The 23,275-nt window shown below is 33.7% G+C and overlaps 2 protein-coding genes and 1 pseudogene across 2 annotated transcripts; all 3 read left to right on the plus strand.

Moving 5' to 3' along the window:
* Positions 1-10,187: 10,187 nt before the first annotated feature.
* LOC145559668 (anthocyanidin 3-O-glucosyltransferase 2-like) lies at positions 10,188-11,926 on the plus strand. Its single transcript, XM_081621043.1, has one exon. The coding sequence runs from the start codon at positions 10,214-10,216 to the stop codon at positions 11,663-11,665; it is 1,452 nt and encodes a 483-aa protein (XP_081477169.1). The 5' UTR covers positions 10,188-10,213; the 3' UTR covers positions 11,666-11,926.
* Positions 11,927-16,058: 4,132 nt separating this feature from the next.
* On the plus strand, positions 16,059-17,951 carry LOC145624018 (anthocyanidin 3-O-glucosyltransferase 2-like; annotated as a pseudogene).
* Positions 17,952-20,977: 3,026 nt separating this feature from the next.
* On the plus strand, positions 20,978-22,596 carry LOC145624031 (anthocyanidin 3-O-glucosyltransferase 2-like). The gene has a single exon (XM_081676957.1). It carries the CDS (start codon positions 21,042-21,044, stop codon positions 22,488-22,490), a length of 1,449 nt encoding a protein of 482 aa, XP_081533083.1. The 5' UTR covers positions 20,978-21,041; the 3' UTR covers positions 22,491-22,596.
* Positions 22,597-23,275: the final 679 nt, after the last annotated feature.

Consider the following 23,275-nt stretch of genomic DNA (forward strand, 5'->3'; position numbering starts at 1 on the left):
GACTTGAACCCGAGAATGACCTGACTTGAAAATGACCTGACCTGATTATAACCCGCAAATTATTGACTTGAACCGAACCCGACTCAAACTCGAGAATGACCCGACCTGATTCTACCCGCAAATTATTGACTTGAACCGAACCCGAAACGAACCCGAGAATTACCCTAACCCGTGAAAACCCGACCTATATATTGTTCACCCGACCCGAATGTAACCCGACCTGTTATTAACCCGACCCAAACCCGATAAAAAGTATGCCTTACGTGACCCGACTCAAGCATGACCCAACCCAAACCCGACCCGCATAGGTTATGGAATTAATTTGAATTGACCCGACCCACTCTTATCCGACCAAAACCCTACCCGACCCATTTACCGGAATTGACAGCTCTACTTGCACGACCATGCAAAGTTAGGCACGTCCGTGCAGGATACTCAGCACGTCCGTGCCAAAGCCTGCACGTCTGTGCAGCTTGCCCAGCCCAAATCAGTTTCAAAACTGATTCTGCAGTTCAAGACCTGCACGTTCGTGCCATACTTGGCACATCTGTGCAGGATTCCCAGGCCGAAACAGTAGCAAACTGATACTATTCCTCTGGCTCTGCACGGCCGTGCATAAGGTGGAACATCCGTGCAAACCTGCAGGCGTGCCCGATTCTTGTTCTCTTCGTCTTTTTTATTTGGGGGTCTTATAAATAACCCCTTGAGCTCATTTGTACGACATCCAAGTTTTTAGAGCTTTTCTCTTAGTTTGTAATCTTAGATACACAAAAACTCTCAAATAATTGGTTAGATCTTAATTATTAGTTTGGAAATTTCAATCTCAATCATTGTAGAAGACAAGTTCCACCATTGTTATTCAAAGTTGAAGCTTCTAGTAACATTTCTTACTCTTCTCTTCATTTTTAAATGCTTTAATTGTTAATTATTTGCTTAATTCTTGTATGCTTGGATTGTTAATTAGCTTAATCTTTAGTTTGAATCTTACTTGTTCATGAGTAGCTTGAAATTCTTAATTGCTCTAATCTCCATGGGTGGTGAGTAGTCTAATTTTTCTAGGGTTTGGGTAAAACCCTCAATGTGTAGTCACTAATTACTTGTTGAATGTGTCAATTTGGTAATTGTTGGGTGTTAATTAGTTGAGCTAAGTGGTTTAATTGCTTAGTTTTTGTATATGGCCATTGCTAGAACTATTATCCAAGCTTTCTCAACGAAGGATCGAGAGATGAACTCGAGTTAGCTCCCTTATGTTTAATTGACTTGAAATGTCATGAAAATAGGAATTTACAGTCAAGGAATGTTTTTTCACTATGATTATGCTTTAATACTTGTTTCATGCTTGTAACCACGAAAGTAGGTTGTATTCATTATTCAAGTAATCCCTCTAGCTTGAGAGAGTAGTTGGGTGCTTTAGATGACTTCCCCTATATTATTACCATTGATTGCTACATGCTATTTGTGGTTTGTGATGAAGTTGAGTGGTATATCCTGAGCCCTATAATCCTCTAATTATTGTTGATCTCCCCTTAGTCTTAGTTGATTTGAACTAGTACATGTTACATAAAACCAAACCAATATCGATTTCATTTAGCTTATTTAAACGGTAGTATCTCGGTGGTTGATTCCATGCCTCTCTTGGGTTCGACCCTTTCTTACCTTTGTTATTAGCTAGTGAGACCAAGATAGGATTTTATCTTTGTTAGGCTCGACGACGGCCTATCAGAAATAATAAATTGTTTGTGAAAGTGGGGTTAGTAGGAGAGAGAAATTATAAAATAATGGTGGGTCTTTTCCAAATATAGTAGTGTTGCAACTTATATGAAACGGTCGAAAATGGAAAGTGTTGCAACTAATGTGAAACGAACGGAGTAACTATAGAATCACCCTAAGGGTCTGTTCCGATTGATAAAAAAATAGCTAAAATGAAATGATTGGAATTGAACTGATTGAGGTTGAACCAAACTAAACTGAGCTGAACTAATTGGAGCTTAAATGAATTGTTTATGAGAGAAGGAAATTAGGAACTAAACCGGAGTGAACTGAACTGAACTAAACTGAAATTAAGCTGAATAGAATAGGCCCTGATTTGAATTTACCACCCATTTTTTTTTTCAAAATTAAAAGAAAAATACCATCTCTTTAAGTCAAAACCAGTAGATATCACCACCTTACTCTTATTCTGGCCAATTTTTTATACTTAAGAGGCCCACATAATATTCAGAATTAAAAAAAAAAAAAAAACCAAACCCATCATTGCCATCTCTAGAAGGCGGCAACCTGATATGTCTATCTTATTTAGTGTTTTACCCCCGCTTCTTGATCATATTTAGGATTATTTTTTTTTGCTCTATGAAGCCACTTTTATTACTAATATGTGTTTTCTAGTGTATTCGTAGTTTTGGTATTATTTTATAAGGAATTGCGGATTTGAAGCATTTTTCCGGACTTGTTGGAGCCACTACGAGCATTGGAGTAGGATCGCATGCAAGGCCGAGTTGGAGCAATCAAGCCGGTGATTAAGAACTCGGCGAATAAGAAGAGTTTGAGGCATTGGATTGAGTTATAAAGACCCAGGGAGGAAATCCAGATTGAGCCAAGAAATTAGCCCAATCGAAGTGACCCTAATGCCTGAGAGCTCGCCCGATTGGGGAAGTCCTCGCCCAAAGCGCGTCCGGCCGGGCGAGGTAGATAAGAGAAGAAGTGATCTCCGCCCAGAGGCGCGCCCGATCAGGCACGGATTGAGGACTCCTCCAGTCAAAGGCGGGCTCGACCGGGCGAGATAGCGCCTGACCGGACGCTTGTTTTTAAGGAATGTTTTGCGTGTACCCTAAGTTGGAAAATGGTTGAAATAGGAAAAGGCTTGTGATATCTACTTATTTTGACTTTAAAGGGTGGTATATTTTAAATTCGAATAAAGACGGGTGGTAAGTTCAACAAAGAGTGATTTGATGTAATACCCATGATTTTATTTTAATTCTCTATACATTTTCAGCACTAGTTATTAAAAAAAAAAAAAAAAAAAAAAAAAAAAAAAAAAAAAAAAACTCTAAAAAAATACTCACTAAAATTTCAATTAATAAGTGTTAGTTATTGAATACCCTTTTATTGGTTTGATAGACCAGACGAATTTTGAGCTTACAAAACTACCAGATTTTAATTGACTTAGTAATTTATTGTATTTTTACAGATTTCTATTGACATGGGAGATTTTTTTTTTTTTTTTTTTTTTTTTTTTTTTTTTTTTTTTTTTTTGAAATATCTATTGACATGGGAGATAATGATGCGTTCTTATGCAAACTGAATTCCACCGTTATGGGTTGTACCAAAGCGCATATTTGTGCATTGTTCTTCAGCTTATTACATAAATATCCTATTAACATTAGAATTTTACCATATACGAATAATCACATAATTATGATTATATATAAATATGGCCATGTTTTTTTTATTTATTTTAGTCTACCATTGATTTACCATTAAAGCTTTTGAATCATGTATTTTTTTTTTTATATTTGGTTGTTTTATTTTTGTGTATGTTTGTGATGATTTGTTATTGAAATTAAAATAGAAAAAAACTACTAAAAACTAGGAAATAACATAAACGGTACAATACAAGGGAATCTTGAGGTAAATTCTTAGAACTTTACTGGTTTTACAAAGCACAATCCAATTAAGCCAATAATATAATCGGTTGATTTTACGTGTTAAAAAATAATTACTTTTAACTTTTTATTTATTTTAACCGACGCACTCTTCTTTACACAAAATTATACTCCTATTATTTTAGTGTCCCATTGAAATTCAACACATATGTCAAATTGTCAACATAGAAGTTTGATAAACAATGTCTTAGGGCCTGTTCTCTTACGTTGAAATTCAGTTCAGTTCAATTCAGTTCAGTTAAGTTCAGCTCAGCTCAGCTCAGTTCAGCTCAGCTCAGCTCAGTTCAGTTCAGTTCAGCTCCTAATTTCCTTCTCTTATAAAATATTTATTTCAGTTCAGTTCAGCTCAGTTCAGTTCAGCTCAATTCAGTTCAATTCAGTTCAGTTCAGTCAATGAGAACAGACCCTTACTTATATATTCTTTTATGTATGTAATTCACAAACATTGGTCATAGTAGATCAAGTGATTTTTTTTTGAACGGGTATCAAGTGAATATAGTGCAACTAACAAAAATAGAAAATAATAACAAACATGAAAAAAGAATAATAGGTAGTGTTTATTCTCTCTTTTTGTATCTAACATTTAATATATATATATATATATATATATATATATATATATATATATATATATATATATATATATATATATATATATATATATATATATACAAATTATTATTATTGTTATTATTATGATTATTTATAATTATTACACAAATATGCCCACAATTAAGTAAACTCTTTAAAATGGATATTCGGGGCAACGCTGGAGGCACATACACTCGTAATAGTTATTACAGTATTTAATTTTGTTAAATTTGGTACTTATGATTTGGACTTGGTTCTAGACTCCCTGCCCCACGTAGCTGCATAGCGATCTACAATAGCATCTTCCGGCCCAAAAATGACGGCCCATATATTCCTTGCAACCAGGCCCATTACAAACAACCAGCATTATCCACGTTCTTTCCACCACAAAAGGTCCACATTTCCACAACTCCACAAGCTAGCCGGGTTGCTTTCTAATTTACTTAAATTTTTCAGTTGGATGAGCAATTTTGATTACTCCATCCGTCTTTTAATATTTATTATATTATACTTAAATAGATGCCAAATATAACTTTAACCATATTTATAATTGCTATTTAGTTGAAATGGTAGACATTGTAACTAATCCAATGATATATTTTATCCGTTCCACAAATATTGTAATAATTATTCCCTCCGTTTTTTAATACTTGTTCTATTTTTCTTTTTCGGCTGTTTTTAAATACTTGCTCTATTTCCTTATTTGGAAAGTTTTTACAATATTTAATTAGTTTCTCTCACCAAGTAGACCCAACAATATTAATTTCATATTCCCCCTCCTTCAATTATCTCCATTGCTTTTAGTTTTTTTACAATTTTTATTCTTCCATCAACCCCACCACCTTCATATTTTATTACTTTCTCTAATTTCTCCTAAAACTCCGCGCATGGAGAAATGGAGCAAGTATTTAAAAACGGAGGGATTACTCACCATTTTAGGAACTTTCACAAATATTGCAATATGTTCATGTTTCACATATTTTGTTCTATTTTCTCTCCTCATCATATGTCTACCTACTATTATGGACCTATTTTGTTCACCTTATTTTCACTTACTTTAGATGTAGTAATAAGTTTTTCAGATAAGTTCAGATAAATTTAGTTCAGGAAAAAATAAGCTCTGGTAAATGATATCCAAGTACAAATTACAACTAAAGTAAGTTTTAATAGGTTATAAGTTCAGATCGATAATTTTAGGTGAATCCAGATAAGACAAGATAAGTGAAAATCGGGTAAATAAAATGCAACATATTTTTATCTCTCATCTTCTTGAATTCCATGTGTTTATCCCCAAGTTGCAATATGTAGGGAAGATAGGAATAGTGAAAAAGTCAAAGTGACACAAATATTAAAAAGCGAGGAGAGGAAGGATTTGAATACAAATTTTTAAATAGATGTAGTTCACATTAATTTATTGTAAATCACTATTATTAAAGACACTATGGTCTCTATATTAATCTATACTTATCTATTAAAAAGCGTTTCTATAAACGTTTAATTGCAAATTACAGGGAGTTTTTTTTTTTGACAGCGGAGTAAAAGGAGACTAGCTCCCAACAGCCTCGGGACTACCAAAGGCGTAAAGATAAAGACTAGGAGAGAGTTTAACTCTTTTAACAAAACTAATACAAGGATGTAAACGGGGAAAGGGGGTATAATCTTTAAAATATGATGAACAATTCAAATGTGAGGGTTCCCAAGCTTCATCGCAAATTCCAGGGAGTTAACATAACATATAGCATACCTCTTTTATATATACGGCGTTTTTTATAATATAGAATATTAAAGGCTCACAAAATGAGAAACACTCAAGTAGCAGAGCTAGTGTTTGTTCCAACACCAGGTTTTCTAAGCCACTTTGTGCCAGCCATTGAGTTAGCTAAATTCATTAGTCATTACCAAATGCAACCAACCCAAATGTGTCTTCCCAAAAACAAACTCAGTGATGAATAACTTTCACGTCATTTGATTATTGAACAAAGTGAAAGTGTGAAAATTGTACTGATGGGGTTGTTTTTAATTAAAATATCTCTCTTTCTGTTTTTGAAAATATTCTTTTTCGTACTCTATTTATGAAAATAGTCAATCCAATTTAGGTTGGTCTATGATAAGGGTCCAATAATAGTGTAGTTGGGTTGGGCTCGGAAAGAGCTTTCCAACGATATATAATAACTCCAATTCCGAAGAATAATGAGGAAGTTATGGCCAAAATACTAAATTGGGCCCAAAATGAATTGACTTTAATCTTCTAGGATAATCTAGAAGGTTCTTTTAAATTCTAATAGTATTAGGATTGATAATTATATTTTAAAGAGTTTTATTTGGAATAAAATAAGTGTTTTATGATAAATCCGGTTTTAATTATCCTCAAAAAAAAAAATCCGGTTTTAATTTGATAAACGTGGAATTAGCTGCTTAATCATATTAAGAAGAGAATTTTGGTACAAAGCGTGTTTTATCTTTTAATTAGCGCTAAACGACAGAATTTGTCGCCTGGCGACAGAGTCTGTCGCGTTGATCGGTGTAATGTTAATTTTTATTTAATCTTTCTACTTAGCTAACTTATCCAATGCCCGCCCCCGGGGCGTTCGTTATATATATATATATATATATATATATGTATATATATATATATATATATACTCTCTCCGTCACCGAAAGAACGTTTCATTTGGCCTAATTTTATTCCCAAAAAGAATGACCCATTAGCATTAAAATACCCACCAATTTGCAACAATATTTGTGCAAAATTAGCTTCCTCATATAAAATTTTGTTTTTCCATATACTTTTATTACTATCCTTCTCTACTTTTTTGTAAACCCCATGTAAATTTATATTTCCAATATACTTTTACTTCTTTTTATTTAATTTTATTAATACCCGCAAAATCTACCCAAAAGGGTCGTTCTTTCGGGAACGGAGGGAGTATATATATATAATGAACAGTCTGCATACAAAATTTAGTTATACTTGATAAATAGGAACACATTCCCTATAATGTACATAATTAACAGTCTGCATACCATCACCACACAACTAATTTAGTTATACGCAATGCAAAATACGAAGTAATTTTTCAACAATTAAGTACATTTTTAGTGTTGATTGTCCTATTCTTTGGAGTTTTCGACCATAAGAAAGTTGTACCAAATAGATGGTTTTTTCTGTGTTGAATTATCAACCACAAGAATTTAAACCAAGAAGATTGTTCTATGTTTAATCTTCATCCCTACCTTATAAAAAGTAGAAAACTACTCTTATGAATAGTGTAATGCCAATTATACCCTTCAAAATGTGTATTTACATACATACCCTCATTAATATCCTTACCTTATAAAAAGTAGAAAACTACTCTTATGAATAGTGTAATGCCAATTATACCCTTCAAAATGTGTATTTACATACATACCCTCATTAATATGTACAAGCTACTTTTAATGATTAGTGTTTAGACAATTATACCCTCTAAAATATTTATTTACTTTTATGCTTTCATTAATGTTAATTATCTTGAACATTTATACTATCCACATAGTTGTTTATATATTTTCTCTTATAGTTAATTTAACTAAATTTGTGATTTAAAAGCCAAACCAAAAAAAACCTTCTAGATATGACTAGCGATGCGCGCGTTTGCTGCCCTAGTCAAGAGAAAATTATAAAGAAGTTCAATGTGTCTATTATTATGTCTGATGGAGAGATTAGAGTAGTATACGAAGTACCCAAAAAAAAAAATTATTTAATTTCATCAAGAGAATAATATATACTAAGTTAGGGCCTGTTCTCATACGTTAAAATTCAGTTCAGCTTAGTTCAGTTCAGCTCAGTTCAGTTCAGTTCAGCTCCTAATTTCCTTCTCTTATAAAATATTCATTTCAGTTCAGTTCAGTTCAGCTGAGTTCAGTCAATGAGAACAAGCCTTTACTCCGTATAATGATATACTTTAAAAAAAGATCAAGGGTGAATGCATCGTATCTTAAATACCTAAACACAACTTATTTCTAATACATTTGATCAGGCCCGGCTTTAAGGAGGTTTTTCCTCACACACGTAACAGGGCCCCCAAAAATCAGGGGCCCACAATTTAAAAAAAAAAAATCATTGACTTAAAAAAAAAAAAATCTACTTTACCTATTCATCTTCTTCCTTGTAAAAACCTCCATTTTGAAACCAAAACCCAAAAAATCTTCCTATCCAAAATTCAATCTCTTTTGTCTTTTGATTTCCAAAACAAAATTAAATTCACTCAATAATTATCACTCATAAACGCCTATTTTGCCTAATTATCTCCAATTCACTTAATTTTTTCTTTTTTTTTTGGCAAAATTGAAGAACAATTTATACTCTTATCAAAATCAATGACGATTCAATAGATATTAACGGTCAAAATTTTATTAATTTATACTAATTTCTAGATCAAGCAATACACACAAAATATACTAATTTCTAGATCAAGCAATACACACAATTCGATTTTCTTTCAATTTTAACTCAATTCAAAAGGTGGAAAAAACGTTAATGGAAGCACTCAATATTCTGGCGAACTGTTCTTGTTCGGTGGATCTGGAGTGGGCAGAGGTTGATTACTTGATTAAAGAGCAGGTTGTATCTATCTATATATATTTGTTATCTTAATTTATGCATAATTTTTTTATTTCTGAAATATAAATTGTTGTTTCTTTTTAATTATGGCTCCTAAAATTAGGAAATATGATTTTGGTTGTGAAAAACGTCAAAAAAAAAAATGAAGAATTGACTCAATCTAGAAATATGATTCTTGTTGTGAAAAACCAAAAAAAAAAAAATCATTTTATAATAATAATATTTTAAACCTTTTATAAATAGTCCTTTAAAAATTTAAGGGCCCAATTTTTATAATTAGAACAGGGCCACCAAATTATCGGAGACGGCCCTGCATTTGATTGTGATGCTTTGACTGCATTGACATAGTACCAAAAAAATGAACAACTCTTGCTTATTATTGTTTTCTTTTAACAATAATTTAAGTGGATTGAACGAAATCGTAATCCCTCACACAAAATACATCTCAAATAGTCATTGAAAATTCAAAATATATAAACCATATAAAGTGCGCAACGTACAGCGTGTACTATCATGCAAGCTAGACAAATCAAACACGTAATATAAACCAAACAACGTTAAAAAGTGTTGGTGTGTTACACACTTACACTATTATAGGTTCAGAGTTGATAAAGAACTTGTGTGATTTGGAGTTTTACAAAAACTATTCCTTTAAAATTCTTAGCAAATTCGAAGAGGTTCTTTCTTAGAAGGTGACAAACTGACAACCAAGTTGTTTATATTTTAGGACAAAAGATAAGCAATAACATGGTTATTGCCCCAACAACAGAAATACATTTCTTTTTCCCCACGATCTTATTACCCGACCTCCATTTCCTACCTCATCCATGACCTCATCTCTATAATAACTCTAATTTGCTTGGAAAACACTTTGTTAGTTTATTAAAATTATTATAATCATACCATTAAATCTGTTGGTACACAACTTTATTATTAATATTTTAATTATACATTAGTAAAGTTATAAGAATTTTGATACAATATGGGTATACATTATTGAGACAATCCGAACAACAATTAATGGGTAAATAGTTTTTAATTTTTATTTTAAAACGTATAAGTACTATTCCCTCCACTTTATATTAATTTTATTTTCTGTTTAGATTTTTATTTTTTATTTTTAAGACAAAATTAATTTATCTACAGACTAGTTTAATATATATGAGTACTACTTTAAATATGACTTTTATATAAATATATCCATGTACTCCGTACTTCTTACTCCTATTACATACCACTTGTATATATACTCCCTAGATGTTGCATTTATTTAGCACAATCTTATTCATACCTTAGCTTCTCAAACTTAAACTTCCACCTTAAAAAAATAAACCAAGCAACTGAACCAAATTTACAAATGGAGCTAGTGTTTGTGCCAACACCAGGAATGGGCCACCTTCTCTCCACCGTAGAGTTAACCAAGCGCATCCTCGACCGTGACCACCGTATCTCGATCGTCATCCTCATCATCAACAGCCCCACAACTTTCCAAACGCTAAACTCCTTCATCGAATCCCAATCACGTGACAATCATTACCCTACTCGCCTCACGTTTTGTTCGTTACCACCCCTCTCCAACCCTCCAAACCCCACCTCCCCCAACTTCTTCCAAACCCTCCTCGACCTCCATAAACCACTCGTTAAAACCGCTGTCGAGGACCGAGTCAAGGCCGGTTCCGGCCTTGCCGGGTTTGTCCTCGACATGTTTTGCACTAACATGATTGAAGTTGCTGACCACTTCATGGTCCCCTCGTATATTTTCTTCACTTCTGGAGTTAGTTTGTTAAATCTTGCATTTCACTTTCAAATGTTGGAAGATGATCAAGGGGTTGACACTGCAACTAAGTTCAACGACCCGAGTATCGAGTTCGATACGCCCGGGTTCGTCAACCGAGTCCCGGGGAAGGTTGTCCCTGCGGTGTTCCTCGACAAGGAAAGTGGGTCTTCCATGATTCTTAATCATACAAGGGCGTTTAAAAAATCCAAGGGTATAATCGTAAATACCTACATTGAGCTTGAAACATATGGTGTACAATCTTTGTTCGATCGAGTGGGTATAAATGGTGTACCGGCAATTTATCCTGTGGGTCCCATCTTGGAGCTCGATAGTAAGGGCCGAGGCAGGGACCGAGTTGAAAGTGAGGAGTCAATTATGAAATGGCTAGATGATCAACCTTCGTCTTCGGTAGTGTTTCTCTGCTTCGGAAGTATGGGAAGCTTTGAGGAAGATCAAGTGATGGAGATAGCAAACGGCTTAGAGAACTCCGGACATCGGTTCTTGTGGTCCTTACGAAAACCACCACCCGAGGGTAAAGTTGGAATGCCAAGTGAGCACGAAACATTTGAGAACGTGTTACCCGAAGGCTTTCTTGACCGGACATCCGAAAGAGGTAAAGTTATAGGGTGGGCACCACAAGTGTCAATCCTAAGCCATAAGGCCGTAGGAGGGTTTGTGTCACATTGTGGTTGGAACTCGACTTTGGAGAGTTTGTGGTTCGGGGTGCCTATGGCCACGTGGCCGTTGTATGCGGAGCAACAATTGAATGCGTTCGAGCTAGTGAAGGAGCTTGGACTAGCGGTGGAGATTAGGATGGATTATCGACGTGATTGGAAGACTAGGAAAGGAAACATTAAGGTGACCGCGGAGGAGATTGAGAATGGGGTGAAAAAGTTGATGGGTTTGGATGAGGAAACGAAGAACAAAGTGAGGGAAATGAGTGACAAAGGTAGAAATGCATTAGAAGATGGTGGTTCATCTCATAAATGGTTGGGTCAATTTATTGAAGATGTTATGAGTAACGTTGCTTAAAGTATTTGGTTTTATATGGACTGTGTACGCCATAAAGTGTTGCAAATTAATTGCATTTAATTTATTAATTAATGCGTAAATCAAGCGCTATAAATGTTGCAAACTAATTGCATTTAATTTATTAATTAATGCGTAGATCGAGTGTTACACCGGATTGTTATTATTATTTTTTTATTATATGTATTTGATATTAATGGTTTTTATTTATTTATTTTTAATTAGACCGTATGATTAACATTTATATACACTTATTTTTATGTTCATATATAACATAGTTGATATTTAGCTTATATAATTAAATAACTATCTTTTTACAAGAGATAGGTTTTTTTTTTTTTTTTTTTTTTTTTTTTTTTTTTTTGATACAAGAGATAGGTGTTTGTATCTCCTTATCATCATTATTTTATAGGAAGCAATATCATATTTATGTTTATTATCATATCATTTACATGTACTCTATATTTGACTATAATATAATATTATAGTGATTGTTCATGGCGAGTTAATAAATATTAAATTAAACCGTAAATAATCTTACCGTACAAATATAGTAATATAACCACTTTGTACTTTGTAGTCACATATCGACATATCGTGATATTTTTGTAAATGATACAGAGTAGATTTTATCATTCTAGCTTAATACCAATAACTAAAGATAGAGTAGATTCTAACTAAAAGGTACCAATAAGTAAAGATGGTGACATGGTTTAATAAGTTATTAGGCCAAAAAGGTTAGCTAGCAACTACATGGCTATCGCCCCCAACAGCAGCAATACTTTTCTTTTCCCACAATATCTTACATACTACCCTGCTTCCATATCCCACCTCTGCACCTCAATACTTCATCCATGACCTCATCTCGAAAAGTCAAATTTAATTACTAATTCTTGTTATTGAAATTGTAATCGTTAAAATTGATGATTATATTTTAACAAAGGTTACATCCTCCTTTTTTTTGTGGAATAATTTTTATAAATGACTTTTGTTTAGTGCAATAATTCTAAATATGAAATCCTATGAATCTCTTTAAGCCTGTAATGATCCTCAAATTTTCTTCATTCATTTTCTTCTGCATCACTTACTTTTATACGAAGTATTAATTATTCATCCACTTTAAATCTTTATTTTATAATTTTTAATTTTTCAACAATTTTTTTTTAAAAAAAAAAAGTAGATTAGGGTTTCTCCTTGGAAGGTTTTTTTTTTTCTTCCCTATACGATTTCCTCTTGGGCAATGCATGGTTCGTGCAGGCGGATGCACGATCCACATGGTGCATCTCTTCCAAAAAAAAAGCGGAAAGAACATTGCATAGAAATATAAAGAACATTTAGTTTAAGTGAAAGTAACATATTATAGAATTGTAAAGAACATTGTATAGAAATGTAAAGAACATTCCGTTAAAGTGCAAAGAACATGTTATAAAATTGTAAAGAACATACCGTGCAGTTAAATAATGTTCTTTATCTTCATGTTCTTTGATTGTCAGAATAATGTACTTTTATTTGCGACATATGTTAATTGTTTATTTTGAAATGTTATTTGAATTTTGTCTTTAGATTATGGTAGTTGAATAAAAATAATGTTCATTACATTATATTATCATTAAAGGTGATAAAAAAATCCGAGTCAGGCTGGGCTATAACATAATAGCTCGTGTCCAAAAAACCCGGAAAATGTAGTGGGCTTTTCGGCTTTTTTTTTGGGTCGAGTTTGGACTTTTTTTTTTTAACTAAAAATGCATTTTTAGGCTTGTCTAAACCCGCCCTATTTTCGGGTTGGATCGGGTCGGGTCGGGCCGAAATTGATCACCTCTAATTACAATACGGCTATATGTGATGTTCTTTATGAAAAAGCTATATGTTCTTTACAAAACAAATGTATGTTCTTTACCGAACAACGGAATGTTCATTCCGCGTTTTTAAAGAGAAAACGGATGCACGGAACATCGTGCATCCGCCTCCATAGAAAAAAATCTCCTCTTGGGAGGGTTTTTCTAGCCTCGATTGCTAGATTTTTTCTGTGTTTTTTTAAAGTTTAATTTTCCTTCACTCTTCTCCTTTTTTTTGTCCATCTTTCATCTCTATTCTTCTGATCTCAATTGTAAATTTTTATAGGGGCTTTTACCGATTTTTGTACCAGTGGTAAGCCCCAAAAAACTTTTTAATTGCTTTCAATAAATGGATCTCATCCTTAGGATGGTGTTTATTCAATTAGGCTTATTTTTTTGTTTGTTCGTGGGCTAAAGATCGAATATTTAGGGTTTTATCGTCTCCTAAAGTATTTAGAAGGCCATATGATGAGTTTTTTCATCTAAACAATTACTCATTCGTAGATCTCAAGTCGAATCAGTGCCAAGTCACAGATTGTATTGCTTCGTTTCGGATGAAGTTTTTTATTTTTTTATTTTTTTTTATTTTTTTATTAAGGCGATCGTTGATCGAATCTGCGATGTAACTAGTTCTAAGATGATTTGTACTTATATTGGAATCTTAAATTTCATAAGTATTGTTTATAAGTGTCATTTGACTATCTTTCATTAATAAAATTCTTTTTGTTCGTTCTAAAAAAAAAAAAAATTTTTGTTCTCGTCACAACAAAAAAAAAAAAAAAAAAAAAAATTGTTTCATAATACCTAATTGTAGATTGATTATAGTAGTTATAAATGATCATCATTATCTTTTCTAATTACGGTTTATAATTTGTACCATCGATGACAAGTCATCGTTATCATTTACAAGTAGCTCATGATGTATGAAGGAGCGAGGAGATCAAGATTATAATAAAGGTGTTAAATCCCACCATCCAATATTATCAAAACTGCCAATATTTTTTTTATTTATGCAAATGAGGCTAAAGCCAAAGAAAAGAAAAAACACAAAAACCGCCAATATTTAGTGTGAATGGACAACCATGTTCTTAGTACTTCACTACTATCTTCCCTCTTGCCACCAATCATTAACACCTTGACACCACCACCCTAATTGACGACTAACACCACCACCACCCCTACCACACTAACCGGCGACCCACCACCTTCCCTCCTTTTTTTTTAAAAAAAAAATTCAGGCAATTGTGGTAACCAAAGCCAAAAATCAATTACTGCGTAAACGGAGCTTAAAATCGGTTACCGTGCATGGTAACCGAAGCCTAAAAACGGTTACCGTGCATGGTAATCGGTATTGGGCTCCAGTTATTACCATAGAAACAGTTAAGGTGCACGGTAACCGGAGCCCAAAACCGGTTGTCGTGTGTGGTAACCGGTTTTGGGCTTCAGTTACCACGCACGGTAACCGGTTTTGGCTCCGGTTACCACGGTTGCCTTAAATAAAAAAAAATACCACCTTCACGCCGGCTAGGGAAGGTGGTGGGTTGTCATAGAGGGGGGTGTGGTGGGTCGTCGGTCAAAAGGGGTTGTGATTGCTGTTTGGAAGGGGTTGTGGGTTGCCGGGAGGATGAAGGGATGGTGAAGTAGTAAGGGTACGATTGTCCTTTCACATCAAATGTATTAAAACACTTATAATTTTGGTCTTGTCAAAAAAAAAAAAAAAATTATAATTTTGTTGTGTGGACGGATCCCATCAACGTACACTTGGACCATTTCGGTGATTTAGCCCACTATCAATACTGGGGACTTTTCTTCAAAAAAAAAACTTGGGGACTTGGGGTCTTGAGTTTTGATAGTGAACTCTTTTAGAATTTGTCTTTTTTACGTAACAAGCTAAGACAATTCAAAAGTTATCCCCACTATTCTAACACGTATATAACTGACTACATTAATTTTTTTGTTTCTATTTTTATTATTAGTATTAATTTTGATTTTAATTTTTTTTTACAGGTATGTATTATAAGAAAAAACATCATGCAAAATATTGTTATGATATAACTTTTCATTATATCAATTACTTTCACAATAATTTTTACTTGTACTATTTATAATTAGGGTCAAACTAGTGTATTAACATTAACAAGTACATTGTAATTTTTAAATTTAGCGATAAAAAATATTGTTTAGTATAAACCCAAAATATACAATATTTAGTGATTGAAGATGAATTTGGATCTCAAGTCAACAAGATTTTATTTGGAGAAATTTTGACTTATATTTTAAAAAATGATTTTCAAAGATTAAAAATCGACTAATGGAGATAAAATCTTTTTTCCTAACTTGAATTAACTCCTCATACGGACAAATTTCCAATTCCTTTAATTTTGAACTTTTTGAATAGTCCAATTTATTTATTTATTTATTTATTTTTTTAACTTAGGCCAATGCTCCTCAAATTTTCAATTTTGTCTGTTATTTTTGTGGGTTTAATATATTTGAGTTTGTATAATATCTTAGAAAATTTAACCAATGATAGAAAATTCTCATATTTGTATTATATCCGTACATCACACGAAAGCTAATTTAGTGTCTTAGAAAATTTAAGCAATTATATATCTATGTACTACTTCCGTTACATATTATTTGTAACGATTTGACATAAAATAGAGAGAAAGATGTCCAATCGTTGCAAATAATATGTAACAGAGGTAGTAATTCGTATCATATATACCCCTCATGTGGCATTTGTTTAATACACTTCTTGTTCCTATCTTCTCACTAATCACTTTACTAATCTTGTTCCTGTAATCCATCTTTAAAAAATTAAATGGAGTTGGTTCTTATACCAACACCAGGAATGGGCCACCTTCTCTCCGCCGTAGAGTTAGCCAAGCGCATCCTCGACCGCGACACTCGCATTTCGATCCTCATCCTCATCTTAAACATCCCCATGAATTCCCAAATGCTCAATTCCTTCATCAACTCCCAATCACGTGACAACAATTACCCTACTCGCCTAACCTTCTCTTCATTGCCACCCCTCTCAAACCCTCCTGATCCCACCTCCCCAACCTACTTTCAAACTCTCATTAGCCTTCATAAACCACTCGTTAAAACCGCTGTCGAGGACAAAGTCAAGGCCGGTAGCCTTGCCGGGTTTGTCCTCGACATGTTTTGCGCTACCATGATTGAAGTTGCTGATCAATTTATGGTCCCCACGTATATTTTCTTCACTTGCGGAGCAAGTATGTTAAACCTTTTATTTCACTTCTTTGTGTTGGAAGATGATCAAGGGGTTGACATCGCTGCTAAACTCAACGAACCGGGTATCGAATTGGATGTACCCGGGTTCGTTAACCGACTCCCCGGGAAAGTTGTCCCTGAAGGGTTAGTCAGCAAGGAATCTGGGTCTTCTTCCAGGTTTTTTTGATCATTTTAAGAAGTTTAAAAAATCCAAGGGTATAATAGTAAATACGTTCACTGAGCTTGAAACGTTTGGTGTACAATATTTGTTCGATCAAGCGAATAAGAATGGTGTGCCGGCAATTTATCCTGTGGGTCCCATCTTGGAGCTCGATACTAAGGGCCGAGGTGGGCACCGAGGTGATGATGAGGAGTCTATTATAAAATGGCTAGATGATCAACCTCCATCTTCGGTGGTGTTTCTCTGCTTCGGGAGCATGGGCAGCTTCGATGAAGATCAAGTAATTGAGATAGCTAACGGCCTAGAGAAGTCCGGGTATCGGTTCTTGTGGTCCTTACGAAGACCACCAATCGAGGGTGAACTTGAACTACCAAGTGAGAATGAAATATTTGAGGAAGCATTACCTGAGGGCTTTCTAGACCGTACGGAAGAAAGAGGGAAAATTATAGGGTGGGCACCACAAGTCTCGATCCTAAGCCATAAGGCTGTAGGAGGGTTCGTGTCACATTGTGGTTGGAACTCGATACTAGAGAGTTTGTGGTTTGGGGTGCCTATGGCTACGTGGCCGTTGCACTCAGAGCAGCAATTGAACGCTTTCGAGCTAGTGAAGGAGCTTGGACTAGCGGTGGAGATAAGGATTGATTATCGACGTGATTGGAAGACTAGGAAAGGAAACATTAAGGTGACCGCGGAGGAGATCGAGAATGGGGTGAAAAAGTTGATGAGTTTGGATGAGGGGACCAAGAGCAAAGTAAGGGAAATGAGTGACAAAAGTAGAGATGCATTAGAAGATGGTGGTTTATCTCATAAAAGGTTGGGTCAATTTATTGAAGATGTTTTGAATAATGTTGCTTAAAGTATTTGGTTTTATTTGGACTATACGTCATAAAGTGTTGCAAACTGATTGCATTTGTTAATGTATTCTAAGCTTTGACTTACTACTTAATGTAACGTGATCTATCTATGTTATGTACTGTATCATATCATTTACATGTACTTGGTATCTGATTATATATTTATAGGGTTTTTTTAATTTTTTTTTTTTTTTTTTAATAATGACTATATATTTATAGTGATTGTTGAGTTATTATTGTTGTAGGGTCCTGGCGAGTTAATAAATGGTAAAAAAATATATAAATATAGTAATATAAGCATTTTGTAGTCACATAGGGTGATATTTTTGTAAATGATAACATTATAGCTAAAATTAAAGTACAAACAAAATAAGATGGCCTACTTTAATTAAATTAGGCCAAAAGATTAACTAGCAACTACATGATTATCGACTCAACATCAGCAATATATACCTTTTGTTTTCCCCTAGATCTTATTACCCTTCCATTTCCCACCTCATCCATCCCTGGAAGTAAAATTTAATTAGAAAACACTTAGGGCATGTTCTCATTGACTGAACTCAACTGAATTGAACTGAATATTTTATAAGAGAAGGAAATTAGGAACTGAACTGAGCTGAGCTGAGCTGAACTGAACTGAGCTAAACTGAACTAAACTGAACTAAATTTCAACGTAAGAGAACAGGCCCTTAATGTTCGTTTTATTGAAATTGCAATCATTAACATTTGAAAATTACAATATATTATAGTAAAGGTTACAACCTTTAATTTGTTTATATAAGGGTCTATTCTAATTTATTGAACTGAGCTGAGCTGAACTGAACTAAATAGACTTGAAATAAATTGTTTATGAGAGAAGGAACTCAGAAATTAAACTGAGCTAAGCTGAATTAAGCGGAGCTGATCTGAACTAAACTGAAATTAAGCTGAAGAGAACAGACTTTAAGTGCAATAATTTTCATAAATGACTTTTATTTAGAGCAATAGTTTTAAAATGGGAGACCTATAATCTTTTTTTTTTTTTTTTTTTTTTTTTTTTTTTTTTTACCTATAATCCTCATTTTTTTTTTCCTACTGAAAAAAAAGAGGAAGGAGTATAAAATATTAATACACTCTGTTCCATAAGACCTAATCATAGAGTATAACTAGTCTTTTGACCCGTTCGATGCACGGGTTGTTACTTAGGTTATTTTTCTTGAAAAGTATCGGTGTTGTTGTGGAATTTAGTTAGGTATATATACATTCCTCCGTTTTCTTTTACTTCCAACACTTCCTTAAAAAGGAAATGTCACAATACTTGCAACACACTATAAAAGGAAAGTTACTTTAGGGAAAAACTATACTATATCCCTTATTTAAAGCACATGGCCCACTAAATTACACTCCTAACAACCACTCATCTTATTTTAAAGTTTATTATATCATGTAAACCCCACCTTTCTTAATTATCGCACTAAAGGCTGTTTTGCATCTAAAAGAAAACGGAGGAAGTATATTGCAGGGCATGAAATGACACATTGGTTTAAGTTATATTTAAGGGTCTGTTCTCATTGACTGAACTCAGCTGAACTGAACTGAATTGAGCTGAACTAAGCTGAGATGAGATGAGCTGAACTGAACTGAACTGAATTGAAATGAATATTTTATAAGAGAAGGAAATTAGGAGCTGAACTGAACTGAACTGAACTTCAACATAAGAGAACAGACCCTAAGTTTAGAAGATGAAAAGACTTTTTTATTGTTAATGTAATGAACACTAATTAGTTTAACTTTATTTTTTTATATTGAATATGAAACACTTGATTTTCTTACTTAAATTTGTAAGTTTTAGAATGCATAAAGATTAAAGACTCAAACATTATTTATATATTTTTTAAATTAAAATGGGAATTTAAAAAGAAAGGATTAAGAGTGGTGACATGTGGCATATGAGTGATTATGGTGACATGTGGCTTAGTATAGATTTGTGGTTTGTGTTTTTAAATACTAAGTATAGATATAGATATAGATATAGATTATAGTAGTTGTAAATGACCATCATTATCATTACTAATCTATAATCTATAATCTATAATTATAACTAAAATAAAAACCGCTTACATCATTATTGTACACATGTCAATTTTTCATGAAAAAATTTCCCTCCAAAATTGTTTATGACATCATTTTTCTCATATTTTTCTCCTTCCAAATTTAATATTGAGAAAATAATTTTTAATAAATAAATTAAAGTGTGAACATCAATTAACCAAAAACGTATTAGTGATCTCTTTCCAAAAACCCTCATTTTGTAATTTAATTATTTTATACTATATTGAATTTATTTATTTATTTATTATTTTTTTATATTCTAAATCGTGCATAGCACGAGGGGTAATCTAGTTACGATTTATAATTTGCACCATCCATAATTTAATCATCGTTATCATATACAAGTAGCTCACAATGTATGAAGGAGAGGAGATCAAGATTATAATTTTGTTTGTGTGGACGGATCCCATCCACGTACACTTGGACCATTTCGGGTATATAGCCCCATCTCTAGTGCGGCATGGGCAACTAAGCCTACTTTTTTAAAAATTTGTCTTTTATAAGTAACAAGACAATTGAGAAGTTGTTTCCAAGAAACTTAAGAAGTTCTATTCTATAATGCAGTAATACATTACACTTTTTTCATTATTATATTCACATTGATTATGATTTTTTTTTTTTTACAAGTTTATATTATAATAAAAATAATCATGAATAAAATTGTTGTGATATAAAGTTTCATTATATCAATTATTTTCAAAATAATTTTTACTACTCCAATATTTACTAGTAGTTATTTATAGTTAGAGTCAAATTAGTGTATTAACAAGTATGTAAAGTTTTAATGTTGAAACAAAGATACAAATAGTATTCCGTACAATAAAAGTATATACTACAACAAATCGAATAACATAAACAGTAACGGTAACAATTTTATTTTTAGTTGTTAAACAAAGATAGTAACAATTACTCCATATTAACTACAAAATGTAAAGTATATATTAGTCTAGTAAGTATATGTTTTTAAATTTATTAATTTGTACATAAATAGTACAGTCAAATTTATAATCATAAAGTCATACCACTTTCTAAATTTTACTTCCTACATAAGTACAAAGTATTATATATACCCCTCCTTGTAACATTATTTGTTTAATATACAATACAACTATACAATTACTATCTTCTTGACTTGTTCCTATCTTTTCACTACTATACTGCACTCCATCTGAAATACAATGGAGCTGGTGTTTGTACCAACACCAGGAATGGGCCACCTTCTCTCCGCCGTAGAATTAGCCAAGCGCATCCTCGACCGCGACCACCGCATTTCAATCCTCATCCTCATCTTCAACATCCCCATGACTTCCCACATGCTAAACTCCTTCATCGAATCCCAATCACGTGACAATCATTACCCTACTCGCCTCACGTTCTGTTCGTTACCACCCCTCTCCAACCCTCCTGACTCCACCTCCCCCAACTTCTTCATCACCCTAATCAGCCTCCATAAACCACTCGTTCAAACCGCTGTCGAGGACAAAGTCAAGGCCGGCAGCCTTGCCGGGTTTGTCCTCGACATGTTTTGCACTACCATGATTGAAGTTGCCGATCACTTCATGGTCCCCTCGTATATTTTCTTTGCTTCCGGAGCTAGTATGTTAAATATTGTATTTCACTTCCTTATGTTGGAAGATGATCAAGGCATTGACGTCGCTGCTAAACTCGACGACCCGGAGATCGAGTTCGATGCACCCGGCTTTGTTAACCGGGTCCCCGGAAAAGTTGTCCCTGAAGGGATAGTCAGCAAGGAAATTGGGTCTTTCAGGTTTCTTGATCAATCAAGGGAGTTTAAAAAATCCAAGGGTATAATAGTAAATACGTTCACTGAGCTTGAAACGTTTGGACTACAATCTTTGTTCGATCAAGTGAGTAAGCATGGTATGCCGGAAATTTATCCAGTGGGTCCCATCTTGGAGCTCGATACGAAGGACCGAGGTGGGCACCGAGGTGATGATGGGGAGTCTATTATAAGATGGCTAGATGATCAACCTTTATCTTCGGTAGTGTTTCTCTGCTTTGGGAGCATGGGATGTTTCGATGAAGATCAAGTGATGGAGATAGCTAACGGCCTAGAGAAGTCCGGACACCGGTTCTTGTGGTCCTTACGAAAACCACCACCCAAGGATAAACTTGAAATGCCAAGTGAGCATGATACATTTGAGAACGTATTACCCGAAGGCTTTCTAGACCGTGTGGCCGAAAGAGGGAAAATTATAGGATGGGCACCACAAGTCTCAATCCTAGGCCATAAGGCCGTAGGAGGGTTTGTGTCACATTGTGGTTGGAACTCGACATTGGAGAGTTTGTGGTTTGGGGTGCCTATGGCTACGTGGCCGATGTATGCAGAGCAACAATTGAATGCATTCGAGCTAGTGAAGGAGCTTGGACTAGCGGTGGAGATAAGGATTGATTATCGAAGTGATTGGAAGACTAGGAAAGGAAACTATACTGTGACCGCGGAGGAGATTGAGAATGGGGTGAAGAAGTTGATGAGTTTGGATGAGGAGACCAAGAACAAAGTAAGGGAGATGAGTGACAAAAGTAGAAGTGCATTAGAAGATGGTGGTTCATCTCATAAAAGGCTGGGTCAATTTATTGAAGATGTTTTGAGTAATGTTGCTTAAAGTCTCGTGTGTAGTTATCTATTTATTATAATTTGTTGTATTTGGTTGTTATTTATGTTCAATTTATTAAGTCGTATGTATTCTATTATTATTAAATTAAAGTTTTTTTTTTTTTAATAAAAAAAATAGAAATATTAGCAACAACGCAATCTACTTGTGAAGGTGAATGTTAAGAAAATACGTATTCTAATTTCTATTTTTTTTTAATTATTATTATTATTTTAATTTTGGATGTGGAAGTGGGCAAAGCCTAACAAAGAAAACGTAGTAGCATTTTTGTTGTTATTTTGTGTCGTGATGTTTGTATACATGCATGCGTTACATTAAAGGAGATAGTAATGTAACATACTTTTACTTTTCATTTATTTGTTTGTTTCTTGTTTGAAGTATATGGTTGTAACTTGCAAGCAAAATGTAATCTAGAAGGTCTTATTTTCCGTGGCATAGATTTGCACTCCGCACTTGTGAACACCTCCGCCGAATTATCTTTTTGGAGCATCTCATAGAATGATACTATGGCCCCGTTTGGTTTAATGTAAAACATTTTCAATGGAAAATTAGTTTTCATGTAAAACATATTTTCAAGGAAAAACACAATTGCAAATTAGTTTTCCTTTGTTTGGTTGCATACAAGAAAAGTCCAAGAAAAATAAAAAATAAGAGTGGAAATGTAAGGATGAATGAGAGGAAAGTAAAAAAAGAGGTAAGGAGGAGAGAGGAAAATGTGGCTTCCCTTGTTTTTGGAAGGAAAATGTTTTCCATCATTAAGGATGGAATTTTTCACC

Source organism: Chenopodium album, chromosome 1 (assembly GCF_948465745.1).
Source record: "Chenopodium album chromosome 1, dcCheAlbu1.1, whole genome shotgun sequence".
Lineage (NCBI taxonomy): Eukaryota > Viridiplantae > Streptophyta > Magnoliopsida > Caryophyllales > Amaranthaceae > Chenopodium > Chenopodium album.